Raw genomic sequence first — 24,911 nt, forward strand, 5'->3', positions numbered from 1 at the left:
TCTATTTTTTTGCACGGTATGAAAGAGAGTGCTATGTCTTCGCTGTTATTAATACTGTTTTTCCCAAAAGGAAGAACACAGCAGCTGACTTGGCATCTTGCTGCAGAACTGAGCGATGGGTGGCAAGTGAGAATCTCAAAGCGGGCACGGTGGGACACCCTTCCCCACATTTCAATGCAATTTATTTCATCCACTTACTAGTAAAGTGACTGCTAAGACAAGCTTTTCTGTGTTGAAAGCACAGAACAAGGCACTAATGGACACAGTAGTTTTAAAGCTAACTGACAAAATCACACTACATTTATTCCTACATGAAGATCACAGAAAAGCAAACTGGTTGTACCTGTTATTCCTTAAAAAAAAAAAAAGCTGCATACCTGACAGTCCCCAAAATGCTATTTGCGGTGCTCTTAGAAAGACCTTTCCCTTAAGTTACTATTTTTATTTATACCTGAGTGACCCAGCAGTTAAAGTGTCAACAGCTTGTTTTTTTAAGTGCTACATTTAGTCCCTGTACCGACATTGCACTAGCTGTCTCATGCACCTGAGAACAGGAGCGTGGCTAACCCAGGCTACGTGACTGCGCTCCAGCTGACGTGTTTAGGCCATCGCTGAGGATACAGGGAATGACGGCCCTCGCCTGCTGTAGTTCCTGGTCTTCTGCACAAGTCCCACACTACTCCTGGTGTCTGGGGTCGTTACTGGGGGGCTGTGGCCCAGACAAGCCAGCTATTATGTTTGAGAACAACTTTTTAATTTTTTAAAAAAGTAAAACCTCTGAATGATCCTTCAGGTAGTGCTTAAAAGTTAAGAGAATGAGGCTGACTTTTTTCCTCACTGTAATTCTAGGAGAATTAGGAATTTGACTTCTCTTTCGTCCCCAGACCATAATATTTTTAACTCTTTCACCTGTGTTGGTGTAATAAGGGGACAGCTTTTGCCCATCCTTGTATGAGGATCCATGGAAATCTCCCCTGCCACAGTGCTCACAGGGCCACTGGACAGGATGGATCCCGTTCCCTTCCAAACACCCTTTTTCCAGTTGCTGCAAGCATTTCTGCAGGTTACAAGCCAGCACAAATAACTTCCATTTACTTTCCCAGGCGTAAAGAACACACAGTTCAGGAGCAGCTTCGTGAGCAGGTGAGATCCCCAAGCAGCAGGTGGGGCTTTTAACATTATCAGCTGTCAAGGTTCAACCCAACGTTTCCCTCATTCAACCCACGCTTACACTACCACAAGCCAAAGTCAGTGATCCCAACAGCGATCGAGGCCAGCCTGGCGCTTTGTGGCAGTGTGGAAAAGGATGGCCAGGGCTGCGCTGCAGTTTTACTGCAGGAACACGTAATGCTAAAGGAGAGAGAATTCAAGTTCAGGATTGTTTCAGTACCTCAGAAAAGGCTGAAGAAGTAGCCTCTGCATTAAAAGTGTCCTCTTCAGCTTCTGTTGCAGGCCACATCCGTCCCTGCTAGAGGTCACAGTCAGATGCTACAGGACAGTTATCTACTTGAACAAAATATAACCTGGTTATATTTATTTTAGCTAAGTTATTGCAGGTCCAATAGAGTGCTTTTATACCATCTCTGTTGCTGATACAAAACAACACTTTAGCCCCTCAGCATTCAGGATCATATAAACCAAACTTCTTCCACCAAAATTCAGCAGCATAGAGATAAGACAAAGTAAATCAACCTCCTTCATACTCTTTTTAAACACTTTCAAGTGTTGTATAAATAAGCAAGAGAAACCGGTCACAAAGCAACTACTGTCTCAGCCCACTCTAATAAGCATTCTCCCATTATAGAGTACATTCGATAGGAAGTTAGTTCAAACGGCTTTTCATGCTGTTAGATGCTGAGCCACCACCAAAATTCATTGAAAAGGAGGCAGTAGTTACCACATGATCCAGTCTTTTGGGTTTTTTTTTTCGGTGGCCATTTTTTTTTACAAGCAGAGAAGATTCCTCACTTCCTAGAAAGCAGCTTAACAAAGGTCTTATCCAGGTGGCGTCTAGTCATGCGCCTGGTGACGTTGCTTAGTCCGAAGACTCATATCAGTGACTCCATCCATACAGTTGAGGTCACGAGGAGTTTTCAGTTTTTCCTTTGCTTGGGCCCATGAACTCCAGGCCTTCAATAGGTATGTCTTTTTCCTTGATCGCTTTCTGAAAAGAAGAAAAACAAAACAAAAAAATTAAACTTGCCATGTCTTTATAGCACCAAGTGATGTAATCGTTGGTACAAAACACAGTCTAGAAAAAGTAGTCTTAAGACTGATTTGGATAAAGCTTCAAGAGAGATGCTCACACGTGTGCTGAGAGCTCACCCTGACCTCTGATCCAGATCCTATCACATAAACGTACCACAGCCTCTAAACCGGCCGGCTTAAGAAGTTATATTCACGAGAAAGGTGCAATGAGGGACACCTGTACGACATCACACGTCACGACCGGCAGAGCCGCGAGACCAGAGACAGTGCGGAGCAGCGCGGTGGGGCGCGCAGCGGCGGGCAGAGGCTCCTCCTGGGGCTACCAGGAGAGTGGCAAGAAGAGTAAATCCGGTGGAAGAACACTTGGGGCGGAAAGTGAAGAGGCAGAACCAAGCGCGGGGTGAGGGAGCCGCGTACCGAATCGGCGGCAACAGGGCGGGCGGGCGCGAGCGCTGGACGCACCTGCACGCAGAGCTGGTAGCGCTTGAAGAGCTGCCCGCAGGGGTCCCCCGCGCTCTCGCCCTTGAGGAACTTCTCGGCGAACCAGCGGTTGAAGCACTGGTCGTACTCGCGCTTCAGCTCGGTGCACGCCTCGCCCACGCTGTTCATCGCGGCGGCCGAGCGCCCGCCCGCGCCCCGTCACTGCGCCGGGCCGGCCGCGCCGCCGCTCTGACGCGCTTCCGGCGCGGGGAGATGACGCAGCGGGGCGCCGCTGTTAGCGCGCTATGCGGGCGCTGTGCCTCGGCCGCTGGCTCCGCACGGCGCCCGGCGCGGCCCGCGGGGCCGGGGAGGGGCGGCTGCCGCTGCCGCTGCCGGTCCCTCCTGCCCGGGCCGTGCCCACGGCGCCCGTCGTGTCCCCCGCGTGGGTCCCCCCGCGCCCGGCGTGGCAGCACGGCCAGCAGCGGCCGGCCCCGCAGGTAGGGCAGCTCGGCCGGAGCAGCGCCCGGAGGAGGACGGGAGGGACGAGTGCAGCCCCGAAACGCGGCTGCGGGCCGTGCCTCCTGCCGGCCCCCTCTGCCCGGGCGGAGGTGGCGGAACGAGCGCCAGCGCCGGTTGGCCCTTCGCTGGGCGGGAGCTTGAAGGAGGGGAAAAGACGAGTTCGATCAAAGTTTCTTTTACGAGAACAACGTGTCCCAGCAGATGTAAACTCGGAGTTTTGACGTAACAAGTTCTTAAGCAGAAAAAGAAAAGTAACACTATGTTAAACTTGCTCACCTGTGCCCTTTTTTGTCCGTATTTGGCTCTTTGTACAGCAAAAAGTGACGGTGGAAGTGCTGGATCACTTGGAACACCTGGCCTTGGTTGATTTCCGCGATGCAGAGGGCGTAGAGCGGCTGCAGAAAGCAGTCCAGTTTGCTGATCAGCTTCATGAAGTGAACACCGATGGAGTAGAACCGATGGATTCGGTCCTGGAGGACAGGTAATGAATCACAGCAGCCTCCTTTTAACTGCTAATATGTCAAACTATTTGCTTTTGTAACTTTTTTTTTCCCCTGGGAGTTGCCCTGGTTATGCATTTGGCCCCTTTGCTTACAGAAAAGTCTTATCGTGGTTTTGTGTGGAAGGGAGATGTCATTGGCACCCATGACCTGTATGTGTAAGCCCAGCAAAGATGAGCTCCAATTCCTTTGTGTATCTTACTTGTCATGAACGATCTGCACACACTGCTCCCAAATATCTGTCAGTGGCATTCTTAGTTGCTTCAAAATGTTCTAAGGTTCCAAAACCAGGTTTAGAGATAAGCCGCACTTCATATTTCATATTCATAGAGTAGCCTAAAGACAGGCTAGTAATCTTTGTTCTTCAGGTGTCTGTATCTCAGAGAAGATGATGTTACAGAAGGCAACTGCACAAACGAGCTGCTGAAAAATGCCAGAGAGAAAGTAGAGGAATATTTTGTAGCCCCACCAGGTATTGTCTTGCTTATGAAAACCTCTTAATTTTGCTTGAATTAACCTGAGGGATGTAACCTGCCATAACTGCATTTGCTTTCAGAAATATTAGCTAGCAATAAGGAGGTACTAAAATAAATAACTGAAGCTATCTGAAAAAAACAAGCTGCAATCTATTGGTCTAAAAGCAGTAGAGAAGCTAACCTTCTCTAAAGTTACTGCACATGTTGAGCGGTTAATTTACACAAGTCAGACAGAACTGACTTTCCTCACTTGCGCAGGAAGTTTAAGCTGCCTGTAAGTACATAGAATAAACTGGAGAAGCACTTTTCTGCTAAGCTGCAGCACCCAGAAGGTAACTTACAGCTGGTCTCACACAACTTTCTTTTTGTTTTCTATCAGGTAACATCCCTTTACCAAAGCTAGAAGAACGAGAGACTTTTCTGCAGGGCTTTTAGCGAAAGCCCAAAACCCAAACGCTGTTTTGGTATTTTATTTGGGGAAAACTAAGGTTTGTGCAGTTACAGCTGAGAAACCCTGGCATGCGTTTTGGTCAAAAGAAGAGTGCTTGCAAGACAATTTACAGAAGGAGGAAGGTGTAAAAAGTTTAGTAGTGCTACTGAAATATTCAGTGTTTATGAAGCTGGGAGGCAGCATGACAGATGACCTCAGTGCTTTTATTAAGCAAAGTGAATTTGATGTTATTCTTTAAGATACTGAATGGCTTAAAGGCTTTAAAGAGAACATTAAAAGGTGATGATTAAAAAACCCAGAACACTATATTTTTCCTCAACAAGTTTGTCAGGAAAACAAGAGAGGCTGGAAGGCTGTATTTGCCTGTTTCTTACCTTTAGCTCCACTCTGGTTCTGACCCTGTCAGAAGTCACAAAGTCTGGTATGGAAGAGTCTGTAACATTGCTGAGTATCTCTTTGATGTACGGACAGAACTCAGATTTTCATGACATAAGAAGAGACACTTTGAGAAGATGATTCACTCCAATATTTTGCTTCTATTGCTTATTTCCATTTTATCTCTGTGCTCCGTGTCTGTGTGGGTTACCTTCTATTTCCCACTTTGTATTTTTATTCTCACAAATTAAATACTAAGAGTTGTACATAATTTGAGAAATAACTTTTCATACACAAAACCAGCTGTTCTAAAATTAAAAATCTTTGCTATAAATATTTTTGTACACCAGATGTGTATCTCTAGTGATACTAGGGATATTTCCTGGATTAAACCATTTTTCTGTTTCAAACAAAGCATTGCAGTTGTGTTATTTAAAATATCCTGTGTGGCTAAGCTTGTTGTAAATAAAGAATGTAATTACTTGTGAACTTGGCATTTTTGTTCTGTTGGCACAGTGAACTAAATACGCACTATAACTGTTATTTTTTTGTTGGAACAGGTTTTAGAAATACAAGCACCCCAGTACCCTTTAGTGTTGCAGACAGACATTGCTAGCAGGAAGCTAGCAGCAGCTTTATTAGAAGAAGCGGTAACTTTTCTTCCTGGATAGTGCCCCGTCCACATACAGGTTTAAGAATCCAGAATTATTTATTCCAATTTTCATGATCTTTTCTAGTGCATAGAGTTAGACCCTGAGCCACAGTGGAATTTTCTTCAGAAGTGCTAGAAAAGACCCCTGAAATTACTGTAATAGGATACTTCTAATTGCCAGTTCTGAGTCTGCTCTTATGGCTCTTGAGAGCCTGACAGGAGAAGGAAAGCAGGCTCCTCCATGGCTGTGCAGGCACATGCTTCCCCTGAGGGCAGAAACTCGCCTCATAAGATCGTAACTTGATGTCGTCCAGCTTACACGGTACATGTTCTGGATCTTTTTGCAGAGAAAAGCCATTACTCCCATTCCGTCTTTCTGTACACCTGCATAATAAACACCACCAGCTTGGTACATGTGTCCCTTCAGGTCCTGCCAGCTGTCTGATAGAGGAAGTCCTGAGCATGGCCGTAATAACTATTTCTCCTACGAACTGCATCTTCCACATCCCTGCAAACAACAGGTAATATAAATTAGAGATTAATGATACACATGTGTTTTCTCTTAACATCGCAAAAGTCCACCAAGCATATTAGAAATATCATAATTTGAAAAACACTAAAAAAAAGTACTAAAGAGTTTGAATAGTAGTGGTACTAGGTTCAGCCATTAGTGGCTTGCTCTTAGTACTGTGTGTACAAACTGCTTTGACAAGCTCCTTTTCGGGCCATTCATTATGTGTCTTGTATTTAATGGAAAGCCTAGGCTGAGTGAAAAGGACTACAGCTGCCTTTGCTGGTATAAGAAATCACAGCCGTTGGGTAGGATCCTCTTTCACTGACTACCCTCAAAGGTTGCATGTTTGGTAAGCTTTGAACTGTTTTTTTCCTGGAACTGATTTTTTTTTCATATTTCTCTGGGAGGAAGTGAGAGCAAACACTTGTCCCACTCTTATTTGCGCAGTTAATTCATTATTTGTTTACGCTTCCGTAATATATATGGAATATATGCATATGCATAAAACATGCAGTTATTACGATAGTTGGATTCTTTCAAGGGTTTTGAATTAAAGTCTCTATTTAACCCCACTAATCCAACTCTCTGCAAAGCTGTAACACTGTATTAGTGCTTTAGTCTCAGGCTTTTCAAGATTCAGACCCCGCAAATGCTGAAGTTTTACAAATGTACAACTCAGCCTAAAAGTCATTTATGATGCGCATATAAATCACGACAAGGAAAGACCTCAAGTCACACCATACAAGAAGCATGTTAGCAGAGAATTCCCAGTTTGAGAAACCCCGGCTTGTTCTATCCATTTTGTCCGCCTCCTTTGACCATCAGAGAGAATGGGGACAGTGTTATTTACATGGAAAATGGAAGAGGAATTTGAGAGTGAACTGCATGGCCACAGGAGCTTCCAACCCGATATATCATCAAGTAATTATTTAAAAGCAACAACTAAACCAACATTTTGGACAAGGATGATCCCAGATTCCCAATGCAGCACAGGCTAAGCTTAAAACTGACAGTTCACTGCTGCTCCCTTACCCACGCACTCCAGTGAGAGAACGGACTGCCTGATGCTTGTTCCCCGTGGCCCAAACTGTATTTAAAGTGGAAAACACACGTTTCCTTAATGAAGGGCTTTGTTGCAACTTCACCACTAATAAGGGAATTACAGCCCTGACTCACACCTGTAACCACCAAAACAGGAACCCTAGCAAAGGCCAGATGAGCTGCCTATGGGGCAGAATACATTAGCACCTCAGCCTGCCCTTGGCGTGTCTAATGTAGTGGGTGCTGTGCCCCACGGGATGGCACGAAGCCCCACTGGGCCCCAGCTGCACCCTGAGGTGGGGACGAGATGCCCTTCATAGTGCCGGTTCACCTGCTTTCACCGCAGGGCCTCGACGCGCAAGTGGGTCCAGATCTGGGTCAGAGCTTTACAGTATTCCACCACAATGCAATTTATAAACCCTGGCAAGTGAACAGATATAGTTAAGGACTTGTGTAATAAAATCGCTGCCTGTAAATTCCTTGTAACTGCAGTGAGGCAAACTTAATGTATACTTGTGAAATAACTCATGTTTTCTTCAGTGGTTAATAGATAAAGCAAGAAGAAAAAAAATAAATCTGGTTAAAAAAAAACAACAAAAGGAGGCCAGATTCTGAGATGAAGTAAATGTATCTAGTTTTCCTGGAGACCGTGGAGATAACTGGACTTACACCTGCTAAGGTTTTTCCACTACTATGTAGATCTGTAACATATAAAATTGGATTAGAAGCCCTAGCATATAGATTCCACGTTTACAAAGAAAATTTCAAGGTGGAGATTTCTTCAGTTTTATGGAAAAAAGAAAATGGAAGTCGTTTCATTGCTAATAATGATTATTTTATGTTTTGATAGCAACTAGGAGCCCCAGGAAAAATCTCTGTTAGATACAGTGATGTGGTATGCAACACAGAGAAAAAAAAGGCCTCAACTGAAAAGTGCTTACAATCTAACTTCCATGTGCAAGAGGAATCTCATTATATGCCTTATCCATTACACAATTTTCTTCGGCACCTCCTCTACTCCAGCTATCATCTCCTATGTGTATTTGTTCTGCCTTCCCCTGCAGCTCTGTCCTGAGGGAAACTGTACTTTTATATTCTTGATTAACAAGTAAGGCTCTAATCTTTCTCTTTAAAGCCGTGTATCTCAGGCTTTAATGTTTCTCGTTAACAACATGTATCTCACCCACACTGACATTTCCTGCAGTCGTCATCACATCTGTTCCTTCAGCTAACCATTTCTTAATAAATGCACAGAAAATTTGCCTGCAGCTACCAAACACAACCACCTCCTCAGAGATTCATGGGTGTTTCTGAAGTTCCTTGCAAGCACTGGGAAGATTGTTAGATGGCTCAGTTCCGTCAGCACAAAACTGTCTAGTACTCAAAGAACCATTGCTGGTGCTGCAGATATTACACACAGTTCTGTAAATTAATTGCTTATTGTGGCCCTGAGACTATTCAAAGCTTCTTCAAGTTGCTAGCACATGACGTCTCTTATGGCCTTTCATCTGCTGCATTAAACCAGGTAAGTTCCCTTAATTCCATAACTTTCAGAGTTGTCCCTAACACACACTCCTGATGGCAAGACAGAAAGCAAAGCTGTGAATTGCATCTCTTCTAACAGGAACGCTAAAGCCTGGGAGCTAAAGTCAGAAGTTATTTCTGAGGTACTCTAGACTGACAAAAGTACTACATTATCCAGTTTTAATATTTTGGGGACAATATATTCTTCTGAGGTTGGCTCAGAGCTTGCTAAAGCAAAAGGTTGCTTGCAGTTATGCTACTTTTGCTACATGTGATGCTGAGCAGGTAACTATACTGTGCTAACATGAAAAATATTTGCATTTCAAGTGAGGTGGATGACTGCTCTTGAGTTTTTTATTTCTACAAGGAAATGGCTGTCCCACCAACCAGTATTTGAAAACCTCTTTTAAGTCATCCTGTACTGTTTGCTATAGACATGGTTCAGAGCCCTGTTATTAACAGATCACCAACTATGGAAGACTCAACAGCAATTTTCTAGCTGCTGACAAGAGTATAAGCAGAATGTGCCCCAGGGAGAATGAAACTAACAACAGAGAGCACTGGGGATCTCCCAAAACATCTTGCTTCATTTAAAACAAAAAACATGAACAAAAAAATGGCAAGAGTTGCAGAAATGGTGAGGTCTGCAAAAGGTGCCTTAAATGAGATGTAAGAAGTCTGATGGATTCAGTTCACTGAAAGAAAAAAGTTTAGAGCTGACTTGATCATACTTGGAAAACGGGTAAAGGATTTCTATCAGAGGTCACTTAGTCTGAAAGACAAAGACAAATGGACAACAGACACGTGAGTAGGAAAGATGATCAAGTGCCATTTATAAGCTACAGAACTCCTTCCTCCGACATGGGTAGGCTGTCCTCTCAGTAAAGGGCATCTTACTGAAGGAGCTATCCCAGTTCAAAGAGAAACAAGGGCCTGTTGCAGAGATGACTGGGTTAAATTCGGTGTCTGTCATCTGGGCTGGGGTGAGTAATAAAATGGCCTTTGGGGCCCACGTATCAACTGTGGAAAGGTGTTTTACAGAAGCTGGTGGACACACTAAAATGCGCCGGAGACTGAGCGTACTTTGAGGAACCAGTTTTTTGCCCAGGATCTCTAGACGATGCCAGAGACGAGTAGCACAGGAGCCAGGACTGGAGGCTTTCCATACACAGCTGAAATCTACATTAACATTCCCAACAGCATGCGCTCTGTCGGACGTGCGGGGCGTGCGCTCCGGTACCTCACCTGCATCCTGCGGCAGGGATCCGGGGCCGCCCCGCAGGCCTCGCTCCCGCCGAGCCCGGGGCTGCGCCCACGCCGCCGCGGCCGCCCGTCACTATGGGAACGGACGCAGGCGCGAGGCATGCCGGTCTGAAAGAAAACGCAGGAGTAAAGCCCTACGAGAGCGCCGGGCGGTGGCCAATGAGGGGTCGGGAGGGCGGTAGCCGTGACCAATGGCTGGCGGCCGATGCGCAGGGGGCGGGGTTGGGGGCGCTCGGAGGCGGCCGCGGCGCGCACTGGCCAGACCGCGCGCACTGGCCAGACCGCAGCGCCGCGCCGCTCCGCACACGGCCGGTCACGCAGCGCCCGCCGAACGGTGAGGGGAGCGGCGGGGTGTTTGGGGTGGGGTGGTAGCTCTCGAGGAAGATCGGGACCGGCTGCTCTGCCTCAGCTTTCCCGGTGCGCGGGCATACCGGCAGCCAGTACTGCCGAGAGCGGTGCGCGTCCCGGCGCTCCGCCGTGCCAGAGCCCTTCCCCAGCGGCCGCCTCCACCTTTCCCGCGTCCCTGGGAGCGGCATGCGGGAGCCTTCCCTGCAGCCGCGCGGGGCTCCGAGCCCTTGGCGGGAGGTGCTGGGCTCGGTTCGCCTCCCCTCGGTAGGGAAGGGCCGTCGGGGCCGGGCGCTGGAGCGGCCGCGCCCTCTCCCGGGGCTCCCGGCCTGCGTCGGGCCGTGCCGAGCTGGAGAGGAGCCGGGGAGGGCGGCGGTGTCCGGCGGGGTTTGGAGCGGCTGCGGCGGTGCTTGTGTCGCTCCGGGCCGGAGCACCTGGAGAGCAGGTGCTTAAGGTGAGCGGGCTTTTAAGGCACCGTTCCCTGGCTGTGAGCACAGGCTGTGCCTGTGCCTCTGACACACCCGGCAAACATGCTGCACAGCCAGGGCTGTGGGCACAGCGTGGGCCCTGAAAATGAGCTGTGGATGGCGATAGCCATGGGACGGCTTGGCAGGTGATCCTGGCAGGTAGCTGCTCCTGCAACTTTGAATTCTCTTGTTCTTTGCTCCGTACAGGCAACCATGAGTGATCGAAAGGCAGTGATCAAGAATGCGGACATGTCAGAAGAGATGCAGCAGGATTCTGTGGAGTGTGCTACTCAGGCCTTAGAGAAGTACAACATTGAGAAGGACATTGCTGCTCACATAAAGAAGGTAAAGGTTTGCTTGTAGTGTCCTCATGAAATCTCTATGCACATGAAAAATGAAGCAGGGAGAATGCTGCTGGGCAAGTAGCTCTAGAGAAACGAGTTCTGGAGACACTAGATAATCAAGTTGGACTTTCTCTGTAGGCTGGTGTCCTTATGTTCCTTTCCCCACCCTGTACATGGACTTTTCCAGGTCCTTCTGCTTTTCTCTTGCAGTACCTTCTACTTCAGCCTTTTCTGCCACTGTCCCGTTGTCCAGGTGAGCAGAGGGTGGCAGCTGACTGTCCCTGTGGCTGATGAGCTGGTACAAGACACAGGGGCTCTGTGGAGCCTATTTGAGAAGTGGTGGTTTGCTGACCTTGTAATAAGAACTGGTTTTGTGGTTGTTTTTTTTTTTTTTTCCCTACCACATGTAAGACAAGCTGTTCATGCTAATGCAGAACAGATGGTTCGTAGCTTCCAGTTTGTCAGATTTTCTCTGACTCCTACTGGGAGCCTGATTGAGCTGCAAGTAGCTGAAGAGCTTGGTTGAGCAGAACACAAACTCTTGCATGCTCTCACAAAAAGTCTCTTCAGCTGACGGCTGTTACATACTACAGTATATAACCATTGACTGCAGCGTTTTACTCGTAGTATACTTGTGCACATGAGTTTATTTGAAAGTCATAGCAGGCTCCTGACTACAGTGTGTAGGAAGAACATGGTCTCATGAACTGGTATCAGGGATGTGACAGAATTTTCCATCTAGAATCCTTTCAGCATTCTGGTTGAAAACAGCTAATGAAGTCAAAATAATGGCTTAATCTGTATAGATTCAGAGCAAGCAGTGACGTTCTTAAAATTTACGTTTTGAGATCATGGTATGACTTTTGGGGAAAAGTTACTTCCCCAAACATATGTTTTAAGTTTATTCCTGCTCAGCTCAGAAGCACTTTTTTTTTTGTCTGACTAATCAGCAGATGAGTTCTAAAATGACAGATGATCCTCGCTCTTAAGAGCATATGCTGCTCCTTAATTGCCTTCTTCCAAAAGTGATACTTGCTAACAAGTGACACATCACTGCAAAAAAACCCCTGTTAGACAATATCAGTACAATTCTCACGAAAATGCTGAATTCTTAGTTTCTCTTCTGCAGGAGTTTGACAAGAAATACAATCCCACTTGGCACTGCATCGTGGGAAGGAACTTTGGCAGCTACGTGACTCATGAGACCAAGCACTTCATCTATTTCTACCTTGGCCAAGTCGCTATTCTTCTTTTCAAGTCTGGTTAGAACCATGGACTGTTACCGAAACTTGCATCTGCTTACAGGACTGCACACTAACTCCAAACAGCCTCCTACCTTCAGCCTTCCCGAGGAAACAGACCTTGATCTTCAGGTCTTTTGTTGTATTATTAATGGTCAGGGATTCTGCTGTAGCAGCTGGTATTTTCATTGTGGCTATAAAAAAGGTAAAAATGTCTTCCTTGTATTTATTTTCTTTCACAAGACGGCTTCTTTGCTAATAAAACTGTCAGAACAAGTTTATCCTTTAAGAGTTTTCTCTACCCTTCTGCCCTCTTAGTGCTTGTGTTACCCTCTTTATTCCACTGTGAATGAAGGAGGAACATCCCCACCTCTCTTTCCCCCCCTCAAATCCACAGCATCTGAAGCCTGAGCTAATCTAGGAATACATCACTAGTCAGTAACTGAGAACAATAGGAGATATTTATTCTGAGAGAAAAGAGACTGCTTTTCAGTTGTTGATAAGCATATTTTCAGTATGCACAGCCTCCGGTGCAGATTCTGGAGTTTAAATGCATGGTGTTGCTTTTCTGATTTCAAGTGAAGTGGTGAGCTAAAAGCAATAGTCCTTTCATCTCCCAATTTTTCAGAAGGGAGAAATTTTCATATTAGTTCATTACACATCTGTCGCTTTAGAATGTAAATGTATACCTTCTCTAGATTTTTTTTTTACTCTATTACTGTATCCTGCTACAGAAGCATCTGTTCTTCAACAGTTTAGTTTAAAGAACAGAAGGAAATGCACAGTATTTTTATGTAGAGAATATGCATCTAGCACTGACAAAGAAAAATTTCATATGGAGGTGAAAACATGTCATCTCATCCCAGAATATAGTTATGCGGTCATTCTGCTTCAAAAAATATTCCTTTCTTAGAAAGGAAACCTTCTTAGAAAGGTTAAAATACTGACTTAAGTGAAAAAAGTTGATGCAGAGCTGTTTTATTTCACAAGCCTTCCATTTGCCTTTGAAAAAAGTAAAGGAATCATGGGAAAAATCCCTTAGAGTCCACATGACAAAGATAACGACAGCTTAATAAAAATTAATAAATCCAAGTTACTTCTCACTGGTACAATATCCTCCTTGAAGCTTAGTGGAAAAAAAGGAGGCATTTTATTCGAGGACTAGTTAGTCTATTTCTGTATCCACACCACTGGTAACTGAAGTTGCTTCATTTGTCAGCATTGCTCAGTTTTGGCCATGTCCTTTACGTTGCACTTGAAGGGAAATGCAAGTGTAAGAAGCACCACAGAGTCACTTCATCTGCAGGTTTCTTGGGGGGAAAAAGGTAGCTGATGGTCTTCTGGGTCTGACTGCTGAGCAAGTATCTGTTGCACAAGTTCTTAAAACTCCTCTTCAATCTTGATAGTGTTAAAATTCCACAGCCTTCATATTCCTCAGAAAAATTACACTTCCTGTGTTTTGCTACATAGTAGACTCACAGTTTGAAACCTGAGTGAATGGCAACAATGCCCGAGTTCAAATTCTGGTAATCCACTTTAAAAAACCCTGCATCTTCTATCATTGCCTTCAACTCCTCCTGAAAAATAATAGTTCCATAATTAAAACAACCTGAAGGCCTATACACCAGCTGCCTGCAAGATTATGCTGAGACTATGTTTTGTGTATTAGTGAATTCAGAGAAATACTGTCTTACCTGAGGGGGGAAGCGTCGGATGCTCTCCACGAGATACTGGTAAGACTTCCAGTCACCAGCGATAACCTCACCCAGAACAGGGATAACCTGGAAACTGTATAGATCGTAGAGCCTGCACAGACAGCCAGCAAATACAGATTAACACAAACAAGTTTAAAACCAACCCTCTCCAACACAAGTTGATCTCTGTACCACTACGCGATGGAGTCTGTATCTGATTTTAAAAGTGCACAATGAGGTGGCCTCAAAGTGTCTCCGTCTCTTATTCTGGCTGAGTACAAATAAGAGAGCCTTGTGACATGGCATAGTGTCACCATGTTCCTACCTGGAAAGAAGAGGATTGCTGACGTGGCTGAATTCAAGGCAGAGAAATCTTCCTCCTGGTTTCAGCACACGATAGGCCTCCTGAAGTGCCTGAGACAAAGCAGATACAGTAAGTTTGTTTCTGTAGGACAGCACCTGCCTATTATAATGCCATGTGATGGCAACTCAGTGATGAACTGAGGGGCATAAAGAGAATCCTGATTGGCAATCTCCAATATTTACCTGTGGAGAAGTATCCCAAGACAAGTACAACCGCCCCCCCCCCCCCCCCAACCAAACAACAAAATCAAACCACAAAAACTCTTGCTGTTACATAAATAGATTTATACCAGGCTTTGTGTCAAAACTATGATGTCAGGTTTGCAATTTTTCTTCTTTTTCCCTGCTCTTAGTTGATGAATGTTTGCCAGCAGAGCTCTTGTAATTACAGACCAAACCCAAAATGGAGAAGGTGACTCAGCTACAAGAAGCTGAAAATGAAGAGGGCAACTTCATTTGTTGAAGTTCAAAAATGAAGAGGGCTTTTAATCAAAATAAAAGATTTTACTCAACTGTGAGGCACACCCAAAGGATCAAAGAAGAAATGATACTGGGTTTTGGATGAGCAATGTGTGAGAACAAGGAGGAAGGAGAGGGAAGAAGAAAATCTTTAGCTACTTTGAAAATTCCATCCTATATCCAAAATAAAACACCTAAAAACCACCAAGACAAAATTATTTTTACAACCGTAAGTTTTTTCATACAAGAGCACAGCAGAATTGTATTCACAAATGTCTGCAGGTTGTACATCTGCTTGCCTTCAACTGTCATGTTCCTAAGGGATAAAATACAAACAGTACACGTATGTGATAGGAGCTCTGCAAAAGAATTGAAGGGTTGGATATGTTTTGTATTGGGTCTCCAGGGAGCTATGCTACCAGACTGCTATATACATGAAGGCAAAGAGCCTGTGCTTCAGAAGGGTGCAGTCGAAGCATCACGAAAAGCCATCCACATTAAGAGAAGTTCAAAGGCATAGAGTTCAAGGTGTTTGGATCCAAATGCTACACCTTCCGCAGAAGGAGCATTGCCAAGGTTGTAACACACTCCTCCAAAACACAGACAACTAGTCCAGCTAGACAGGTGATCTAACCTATCTTCACCCTCAAGACAGCTAATCATTCTCGAAGGACAGATATTGTTTACAACAAAGGGTACTACTTACCCTAATTAAAATCATGCTCATTCTTCATGGGAAACTCTACTACCAGCCAGTGTAAAGACACTGAGCAGCAGTGGGCTGAACAGGTTAGTTCAACAGCAGTGGTGGCAGCAGCCAGCTGCTTCCCACTCTTTGCTCTGGAAGCTCTGCTGGCTTAGGCAGGGAAACAGAGTGGGGCAGCAAGCGTTGGACCCACTGCAGGTGGGATATAGGATCAGGTGCTTCAGGAAGATTTGAGACACGGAGACTGACCGCACTGTGCATGTGTAGATCCAGTCATATCATAGGTCAGAAGAAGGTGGGGAATGACTGTAGCATTCAGCCCTTTTTGCCTTAGGAAGAGACTGTGTGGCTTGCCAAGCTGGAAGGATTGGGCACAACTAGTATAAATCTAACTTTTTATGACAAAGGTGGGGCATTTAATTGCATTCTTCATTCAAACAAGTTGCACACTACATGCCACTTATTTTAAACGTTTCAGGAGCAGACAACGATGTATCCAAAGGAGTTCCTCCTTTGCTTCCTCTGCTAGAATAAAAAAACCTCAGATGAATCATAAGGACTCCATGTCAGGATACACTATAGCAACTTACCAAATCAATACGAGTTACATTTCGGATTCCAAAGGCAATTGTGTAAACATCAAACTTATCATCATCAAAGGGCAACTCTTCAGCATTCCCAAGTACCCAGGACAAGCCTGTAGTAAAAGCCAAGGACACAGAATTGAACTCAAGACTGCTCCAGAAAGACTAGAACTTAATCTATTCCAGAAGGAAATGATTATTAAAAAAGTGGTATTTAAAACTAATACTTCAATTTTGCATTTTTGTTGGAGGAAAGACACCTTGGTCTACATTCACAAACCTTTCAAGGCCCTGTACTATACAGCTGTCTTTCAAGCAAAGTAGTTAATTTTGCAGATCAGCCAAAACATTCTCCTGTATATACACGCATGCTGTGCTCACAGTGCCTTAGTCTGCCAAGAAGATTTCACCCAAATCTTGCATTGTAGTGGAAAGCAACTGGCTTTCCAGAAACTGGCTGCCATTTGTTTGTAGCAAAGTTGCAAAAAGAAGATCTCTGCTCAAAGAGTAACTATAAACAATGGTTAACGTCTTGCCGTGCAACAATGGCCAAAACACTTAAAACATTTTGCCAGAAAGCTTCCATAGACTGAGGAACACAAAAAGCCCCACTCCCTCCCATCAGCGCTATCAGTACGTGATCCTGTTGCAGCTGTGTTGCTTCCCAAACCCCAATGGATCAAGGCCATGTCTATCTGTGGAACATGGATGTCCAGGCTATTCATACCAAAAATAAGACTGCTCAATTTAGAATTAATAGTTCTTAAAGTCACTGGTTTTGGTGACTTAAATGCAAAACAAAAAAACTAACAGAAAAAAACAGGAGTCTTCCGAAACTGCTGATCTCTGTCGCAAAGAGCAGTATGCTAGAAAGTGACATGGAGGAGAGCAAAATGCAGCAGAAAACAACAGTTGTTGCCAGGAGACATTCAAATTTCATTTTTACAAAATATTTATATTTATAATTGTAGAAAGTATTGTATGCAAAGCAGCATGCAACATTATTAAAGTGGCAATTATTAGTGTTACTTAAATGTAGACAGTTTGAAAAGACACCTAAGAAGTAAGCATCAATAAAAGGTTTTGAGCAACAGGAAAACCATCCCTCAGAATACACTGTGGTAAAATCACAGGCTAGGAGTTTGTAAGTGGATACATAAACGGGGCTGTCGGTGTCCAACACGAGGAACTGGGGCACGTGCAGTGCAGCCTTACCACTCCTGCTGGCCAAAATGCCTAATCAGCGATTGTGCAACACTTTTTTTTATTTCTTTTTTCTTTCTTTTCAGCATGCACAGCCCTCACTGTTGGTGAATGTACATAGCAAAATAGTGAAAGAAAACTCTGCCCCTTACAATTTTAAGAAAAAAAAATGTTAGACCTCAGACGAGCAAGCTCAGAAATGAGATTACTACAACAGGGAGGAATCGCATGAAAACCAGAAGGTAGGACATATTAAATGGATATGTGCTGAACAAGTGACTGAAAAGGAGTAAGAATTCAGAATTGTGGCACAGTGTGGCATAAGAGAACCCAGACAACAAGAAGACAGTTGGGCATCTACAGCTATGATGTACAGGGAAAGAAAATTTAAAAATATCAAATTCTCAAAATGAGTATTTACAAGTCACAAAAATACCTAAAAAGTGCAGCCAATTAAACAAAATGCTTTATTTATAGTAGCTGGGACGCAGCATCAAGCTTTATTTCAGGTCCTAAGCTACTGTCATAAAGCTTTTATACTTACAATGTTGGTACAGTTCAGGTGTTCCCAAACTATGATGCATAAAGAGCTCTGGACAGTCTTGCAAGCTGCTCAGATAAGCATGATGCAAGCAGTCTGCCATAGCTGGAAGAACCAATGCTTTTACAATTAGTTCATTTTTTAAAGAAAAGGGAGAGGCAGTCAGGCAACGGCCTGGGGTAACCCACCAGCAGGGAGCAAGAGCAGCTGAGAGAACCTGTGCCAGCAGCTTATCTTTCAGCCCCTTTGTGCTACTGAGCTGTTCTGTATGTCCTTCAGCCTATACCATTTGTAGGCCAAAGTCCCAATGGGGGCATGGGAGCAGTGAAATGACATGCAGGAGATCTCCTAACATGTACACAGAGACTGCCCAGGGCATACCTAACGGTAGTACCCAGGCAAACAAAGTTTGGGAACCTCCTGGTGTACTTTACATTGCTAAAATATTTGCCAAATATCCATAAATGAAGAGAGGATAAACAACTATCACACAAATGCTGAGCCACAAGCGGGAGTTCTTTCTCTATGTCTTACTTCTTAAAATCAGGCTTTTCAATCAGGATTCACGTGGTCCCCAACAAATTCTATATATCAGTGAATTAATCCATTGACCTGCAAACTAACATTTAATATAATTCAGTTTCTCTGAGTATTATTAGCATATGCTCTAACTGTGGAACATTTGATAGGTTCACAACATAGTTTAGTTCTTGCATGTTTTTATTTGCTGCCTTGATTCTCAAAATACCCATTATAAGATCTTTAGTGCAATCATTCTAGGGCTGAGCTCTGTGATGTTATCTGCCGTAGTAAAATCAGATTCGTTTGCACAGATATAAACAGCAGGTTTAGGTTATGTGACCAATTTTGAAGGACAGTTGGATATCAGACCTCATGGATACTTCCATATATGTATTTCTGAAAGTTCAAGTATTATTCAAGAGGATCAGTGTACATCTGAACAACCTACTACATACATGCTCACCGAAAAAGTAACTCAACATTGGCAAATATGCAAGCACAGCTATGGTATATACCATGACTATATAACTTAAATCATAATCCTGAAGTGGCGATTACCTGATGGCTATCATGCATAAAATTCTTGCTATCAGGCATGCTACTGAAATGGTACAATGCATGACTTACCTTCAGAGTAGCCAAGGTGCTGTGCCTTCTGCTTCCCAACTTTTAACATTTCTTTGTTAATGTCACAGACCACCACTTGGGAATTCCCTAGCGACTTAGATTTGTCTTCCTGGTAACTCTCAGAAATTTCCTGCCACGATAAATTCTGGTGGTGCTTAAGCTTCCGCTGGAGCTGGCGTTCTCGTACAGAGCGAACGTAATTAATAAATCGAAAGGCGATGTCACCTGCATTTGTTTTAAAAGAAAGGTACATGTTTTAGAAGGTTTTCTGAACTTGGAAGTACTAGAACTCCAGGAAATTGGAACATAAGGCTTTGAACATCAAACTGAGTTAATTTTTATTTATATACATAAATAAAAATAAAAACCACACACAGTACAGAAAGACAGAGAGTGTGTATAATATATATGTATTTATAAAAATATATAAAGGGAACATATTCAAAGCAAAGAGTCCATGACTTCCTACAAATTGAAACAGTTTTCCATAACATATCATTGCAGTACTATAATATTTTCAAAGCCTTAGAGCAAGATATTTCAAAACACAAATAAATTAGCTCTCAACCCTTCTCTGTGAAAATCAGGTAGATGCTTCGCTAGTTTTCAAGACAGGGAACTGAGAGGAAAAAAAACAACAACCAAGGCTAGGCAACTTAAGTCTCAGCAGACTCAAACAGTTCAAAAACAGTCTGGCATTGTCATGTGGAACTCACCAAAATTATTTACCTGTTCCTCCAGCAACATCAACAAGAAGTGTTCCTGGGGAAGGGTTCATTTTATGCATGAGGATATCCTTCCACACTCGATGAATCCCTAGAGTCATTGAATCGTTCATTACATCATATTTCTTAGCCACACTTTCAAAGACCTGGTAAACTGCAAAGAAAGGACATGACAATGAGATGGGATTTACTTAGAAATGCTCCTGTGGAAGTAAAATGTGTCCTTTACTGCCTTGTGGAGGCCTGCCACCATGTGGAACTGAAAAATACCACCTGAAAACTCCTTACAAAAAATACGATCGAATCCTACTGAGCCTGTTGCCTGACAAACGTCTCTTTGGAGAAACACTGCCTCTTCCCGTAACCCTTCCGGAGCTGAGGGGATGAATCGAGCTGGCATAACACTGGCACTATTCACCGAGACTCCCGGTAACGTCTCAAGCCAACGGCCCAGCTCCAAACACACCTCCAGCACCCCTTCACCCCCACAGCTAATGCGCGCCGGCCGCCCGGGAGCTCCGTTAGGTTCCAGCCCGCCCTCCCCCGGGCCTCCGCACGGCTCCACGGCGGACCCCGCCGCCGCCCTCACTTTTCTCCCTCCTCTCCGTCTCCGTCACGGTCTGGAAGCCAAAGTGCGTCTCCGGCCCCGCGGCGAGGCCCCGCACGGAGCCGCAGAGCGCACGCAGAGCCCCGCCGCGGCGGGCGAGCAGCGCCTGGCACGGGCACAGCCCCGCCGCCGCCATCTTGCAAGGGCACGACCTCTGCACCTCGCCCGCCGCCCCAGCGGCAGCACCGCCCGCCGCGCCGGGCCCAAGGGCTCCGCCGACCGCGGTACCGGCGGAGGGCGCGGCTGCGGCCGACCCCGGTGGGGCGGGAGGCGGCGCGGCGGGCCGGCCCAGCCGGGGCGGGCGGGGGCGGGCTGTGGCCGGGCTCCGTACTCGGCCCGGGCCCCGAGAAACGCCGGGTTCAGGGCCCGTACCCTTGAGTCCCATAGGGGGTACGTCCACGGCGGCTGTACCGGCCCCAAACAGCCGCCAAACATCCCCGTGCTACCAGCTGCCTATGTGCACAGCGGAATCCGCCCTGGTAGAGTCTACGTGACAGGGAAAAACAAACCAACTAACCCCCAAAAAACCCAAACCCAACACACCTCACAGCACATTTCAGTAATTTTGCAAATAATTTTCTCTGACTCCTTTAGGTTTTTAATTCTGCAGTTTCCTGGCTGAGGTAAAACCTCATGGGGAGTAGGAGGGAGGGCTGTTTCATGGGTGCTGATGAACTGAGGGGAAGAGTGAAAGGTTGCCGCTGATTCCCATTAGGAACAGTAGTACAAATTAGGGACCTTTCCTGCTAATTTTTTTGCAAAAGCTGCCCTGCTTATCACATTGTTTGAATAATCCAGAAATTCTGTCAGCTTTGTAGATACATTACTTAACCCTTTCTCATGAGAGATTGCATCATGCCGTTAAGAAATCAGACCAGACTGCATTCCCCAGGTATGAGTTGGTGTCCCTGGACAAGATCTTCCTTCCATTTTGAGACTTAGCACCATCCTCACACCCTACCATGATTTTTTCATCTCTTATCTACAGAATTAGGCAAAACCTAAAATTTTTATTTTCGTTCTATGTTCTTTGCAGCAGGATGCCTTGAAAGCATCATATGTGTTTTCTGGGTTTGTGGTTTTTTTTTTGGTCTGCCTCAGCTACAGCGAGAGACGATCTTTGCCTACCAGAGAAGTGACCGGGAGAGCCTCTCATGCTGTAGTCACAGGCTGCTGTACAGACACCAGCAACCAGCCACGTTCAGGCAGCTCAGCTGTGAGGAAAGTAAAGGGAAGGCCAAGCAGAGGCTGCACACCGCCTGAAAGCAACCAGACCCGGCATACCCGCAAGCAGGGTGCTGCGAACGGGCCATACCCCGCGCTCGCCGCGGCGGAGACTCTGGGGGATCCGGGGCCGCCCCACAGGCCTCGCTCCCGCCGAGCCTGGAGTTCGGCCTGCATCACCACAGCCGCCCGTCGCTATGGAAACGGGTGCAGGCGCGAGGCATGCCGGTCTGAAAGAAACTGCTGCAGTAAAATGCTACGAGAGCGCCGGATCCTGGCCAATGAGCGCTCGGGGGGGGTGGTGGCGGTGACCAATGGCTGGCGGACAGTACGGAGGAGGTGGGGCTGGGGGCGCTTGGAGGCGACGGCGGCGCGCGCGGGTCGGTTAAACCGACGCGGCGGCGGAGCGAGGTGCGTGTCCGCCTTCTGTGCCCCGCCCGCTCCGTTCCACACAGGGCCGGTCCCGCGGCACCCGCCAAGCGGTGAGGAGAGCGGCGTGAGGGGCTCGAACGCTGGGGTGGGGCAGCTCCCGAGAGGCGCGCCAGCTCCGATCCGGGCACCTGGAAGGTTGAGGCCGGACAGTCGGTGCCCGGGCACCCCGACGGCTCCCCCGTGCCAGAGCCCTTGCCCAGCGGCCGCCTCCACCTTTCCCGCGTCCCTGGGAGCGGCATGCGGGAGCCTTCCCTGCAGCCGCGCGGGGCTCCGAGCCCTTGGCGGGAGGTGCTGGGCTCGGTTCGCCTCCCCTCGGTAGGGAAGGGCCGTCGGGGCCGGGCGCTGGAGCGGCCGCGCCCTCTCCCGGGGCTCCCGGCCTGCGTCGGGCCGTGCCGAGCTGGAGAGGAGCCGGGGAGGGCGGCGGTGTCCGGCGGGGTTTGGAGCGGCTGCGGCGGTGCTTGTGTCGCTCCGGGCCGGAGCACCTGGAGAGCAGGTGCTTAAGGTGAGCGGGCTTTTAAGGCACCGTTCCCTGGCTGTGAGCACAGGCTGTGCCTGTGCCTCTGACACACCCGGCAAACATGCTGCACAGCCAGGGCTGTGGGCACAGCGTGGGCCCTGAAAACGAGCTGTGGATGGCGATAGCCGTGGGATGGCTTGGCAGGTGATCCTGGCAGGTAGCTGCTCCTGCAACTTTGAATTCTCTTGTTCTTTGCTCCGTACAGGCAACCATGAGTGATCGAAAGGCAGTGATCAAGAATGCGGACATGTCAGAAGAGATGCAGCAAGATGCTGTGGAGTGTGCTACTCAGGCCTTAGAGAAGTACAACATCGAGAAGGACATTGCTGCTCACATAAAGAAGGTAAAGGTTTGCTTGTAGTGTCCTCATGAAATCTCTATGCACATGAAAAATGAAGCAGGGAGAATGCTGCTGGGCAAGTAGCTCTAGAGAAACGAGTTCTGGAGACACTAGATAATCAAGTTGGACTTTCTCTGTAGGCTGGTGTCCTTATGTTCCTTTCCCCACCCTGTACATGGACTTTTCCAGGTCCTTCTGCTTTTCTCTTGCAGTACCTTCTACTTCAGCCTTTTCTGCCACTGTCCCGTTGTCCAGGTGAGCAGAGGGTGGCAGCTGACTGTCCCTGTGACTGACACAGGGGCTCTATTGAGCTCTCCTGCAGTTTTCCTCTGAGAGAAAGCCTGTTTTATATAGTCCTTGGTTTCAGTTTTATTGAACTTAATCTTAAAGATCTTTTCACAGTTCTGTCCAGCTGGGTCAAAAATTGCAGGAAAAAGTAGCTTTCTGCGAGTCTACTGTAATCACACCCCTCCTTATGTAGTGACGTAAGCAAAAAAGAAAAAAAAACACAAAAAAATCCTGGTGGCACTGATTATCTGTTTGCAACGTCTGTGTTGTTCTTTATGTAGGATTAACAATACTGAACACAGGAAAGTTCTAGTTCTGATGATATTTCCTGCTTCGTCAACTTGGGAGAATGGAGAAATCAAAGAATGTCAATGGAAGTTAAACTAATCTGAGTGGAAGAGCTGTTTAAAAAGTAATTCAACTAAGCAGAATGATGGCTTCCCCTAGAGAAATATTGGTTTACTGTGCTCACAATGCAGAAGGGCGTTTTTTTCCCCAGATGCAAGAAGTATCTAAGTGGAAAAGAGAGAGTTTAATATTTTTCAGGTATTCTTTGTAGCAACAACTGGGATTTTGTAGAGGAGTTGTTTGAAATGTCTAAACCAAATTCTTAAATTCGTTGATAGGACTGGTGTTACAGAGCATGTGGCAGAGAATTTTCCACTGAGTCCCTTTAGCACCCATGTTGCAGATGAACAATTGAAGTCTAAATTATGGCTTAATCTCTGTGGGTATAAAACTGGTGGTGAAGCTCTTACTTGAGGGCTATAGTTTAATATCATGGTATGAATTATAGAGGAAGAAAGACTACTTTCCCTGAACAAAAGTAATGTTTTAAACTTACTTCTGTTCAGATGGGAAGCAGTGTGACCTTTTTTTGTAGATTCTTTTTTTTTTTTGTCTGACTAAGCAGCAGGTGAACAATAAGATGTAAATAAGATAATCCTAGTACTTAAGAGCATCTGCTCTTCCTCTAATTGCCTTGCTCAGAAAGTGAATACCTGCTTAGAAGAGTTCTTAATTTCTAGTGATCTGTTTTGCAGGAGTTTGACAAGAAATACAATCCCACTTGGCACTGCATCGTGGGAAGGAACTTTGGCAGCTACGTGACTCATGAGACCAAGCACTTCATCTACTTCTACCTCGGCCAAGTCGCTATTCTTCTTTTCAAGTCTGGTTAGAACCATGGACTGTTACTGAAACTTGCATCCGGTTACAGGACTGTGTGCTGACTCCTCTGACTAGTTACTGCAGCCTTCCTGAGGACGCAGACCTTGATCTTCAAGGGCAATGGCAGGGATTATGCTATAGCAGATGATGTTACATTGTGGATATAAAAAGGAAAAATACCAAAAAAGTCTTCCTTGTATTTATTTTTTTTTTTCCGAAGGCTGCTTATTTGCTAATAGAGCTGTTGGAGCAGTTTTGCCTTTGAGAGTTTTATAGCCATCTACAGTGTTGCCCAATTACTGCTTGTGCTATGTAAGTACTGACAGTGTTTAGTTCTTTCTGTTCCAGACCTCTCTTCTTCTTCTTCTGATCTGTTGTTTTTTTTTTTGATAATTTTTCCCCTCTCGTTTTGCTGGCCCCAAGGCCTGAGCTGTTTCTGCTGATGCCTCTTGGAGAACGGCTTTGGAAAATAAAGGACACGATCTACCCCAGCCGCCAGGTCGTTGTTTCTGGCTGCTTTGTGCCGTCCGGGCGGTGGCGGTGGGTGATGGCGTGGGTGAGGTCCCGCA

The 24,911-nt window shown here is 46.0% G+C and overlaps 5 protein-coding genes across 8 annotated transcripts; 3 read left to right on the forward strand and 2 right to left on the reverse strand.

Annotated features, from left to right (window-relative positions):
• Window positions 1-165: 165 nt before the first annotated feature.
• Window positions 166-2,903, reverse strand: TRIAP1 (TP53 regulated inhibitor of apoptosis 1). 2 transcript variants are annotated; one of them, XM_072879954.1, is made up of 2 exons: window positions 2,626-2,903; window positions 166-2,164 (listed from the first exon to the last, which is right to left on the reverse strand). In XM_072879954.1, exons 1-2 carry the CDS (start codon window positions 2,815-2,817, stop codon window positions 2,081-2,083), a joined length of 276 nt encoding a protein of 91 aa, XP_072736055.1. In that variant the 5' UTR covers window positions 2,818-2,903; the 3' UTR covers window positions 166-2,080. The 2 variants fall into 2 exon arrangements, with proteins under 2 accessions (XP_072736055.1, XP_072736056.1); XM_072879955.1 differs by having other exon boundaries at window positions 2,671-2,894.
• GATC (glutamyl-tRNA amidotransferase subunit C) lies at window positions 2,897-5,438 on the forward strand. The gene is made up of 4 exons (XM_072879951.1): window positions 2,897-3,125; window positions 3,462-3,628; window positions 4,016-4,119; window positions 4,503-5,438. Exons 1-4 carry the CDS (start codon window positions 2,934-2,936, stop codon window positions 4,556-4,558), a joined length of 519 nt encoding a protein of 172 aa, XP_072736052.1. The 5' UTR covers window positions 2,897-2,933; the 3' UTR covers window positions 4,559-5,438.
• Window positions 5,439-10,168: 4,730 nt separating this feature from the next.
• On the forward strand, window positions 10,169-12,616 carry LOC140659747 (dynein light chain 1, cytoplasmic). Of its 2 annotated transcripts, none has more exons than XM_072879747.1 (3): window positions 10,169-10,277; window positions 10,963-11,100; window positions 12,229-12,616. In XM_072879747.1, exons 2-3 carry the CDS (start codon window positions 10,969-10,971, stop codon window positions 12,364-12,366), a joined length of 270 nt encoding a protein of 89 aa, XP_072735848.1. In that variant the 5' UTR covers window positions 10,169-10,277; window positions 10,963-10,968; the 3' UTR covers window positions 12,367-12,616. The 2 variants fall into 2 exon arrangements, with proteins under 2 accessions (XP_072735848.1, XP_072735849.1); XM_072879748.1 differs by lacking the exon at window positions 10,169-10,277 and adding an exon at window positions 10,470-10,742.
• A 686-nt stretch (window positions 12,617-13,302) lies between these two features.
• On the reverse strand, window positions 13,303-20,657 carry COQ5 (coenzyme Q5, methyltransferase). The gene is made up of 7 exons (XM_072879744.1): window positions 20,354-20,657; window positions 19,769-19,918; window positions 19,040-19,264; window positions 16,153-16,259; window positions 14,360-14,448; window positions 14,035-14,146; window positions 13,303-13,917 (listed from the first exon to the last, which is right to left on the reverse strand). Exons 1-7 carry the CDS (start codon window positions 20,505-20,507, stop codon window positions 13,816-13,818), a joined length of 939 nt encoding a protein of 312 aa, XP_072735845.1. The 5' UTR covers window positions 20,508-20,657; the 3' UTR covers window positions 13,303-13,815.
• A 1,261-nt stretch (window positions 20,658-21,918) lies between these two features.
• On the forward strand, window positions 21,919-24,836 carry LOC140659746 (dynein light chain 1, cytoplasmic-like). Of its 2 annotated transcripts, none has more exons than XM_072879745.1 (3): window positions 21,919-22,077; window positions 22,750-22,887; window positions 24,216-24,836. In XM_072879745.1, exons 2-3 carry the CDS (start codon window positions 22,756-22,758, stop codon window positions 24,351-24,353), a joined length of 270 nt encoding a protein of 89 aa, XP_072735846.1. In that variant the 5' UTR covers window positions 21,919-22,077; window positions 22,750-22,755; the 3' UTR covers window positions 24,354-24,836. The 2 variants fall into 2 exon arrangements, with proteins under 2 accessions (XP_072735846.1, XP_072735847.1); XM_072879746.1 differs by lacking the exon at window positions 21,919-22,077 and adding an exon at window positions 22,209-22,529.
• The last annotated feature ends 75 nt before the right edge of the window (window positions 24,837-24,911 follow it).

The sequence above is a fragment of the Ciconia boyciana genome, chromosome 15 (assembly GCF_034638445.1).
Source record: "Ciconia boyciana chromosome 15, ASM3463844v1, whole genome shotgun sequence".
NCBI classification, from domain to species: domain Eukaryota; kingdom Metazoa; phylum Chordata; class Aves; order Ciconiiformes; family Ciconiidae; genus Ciconia; species Ciconia boyciana.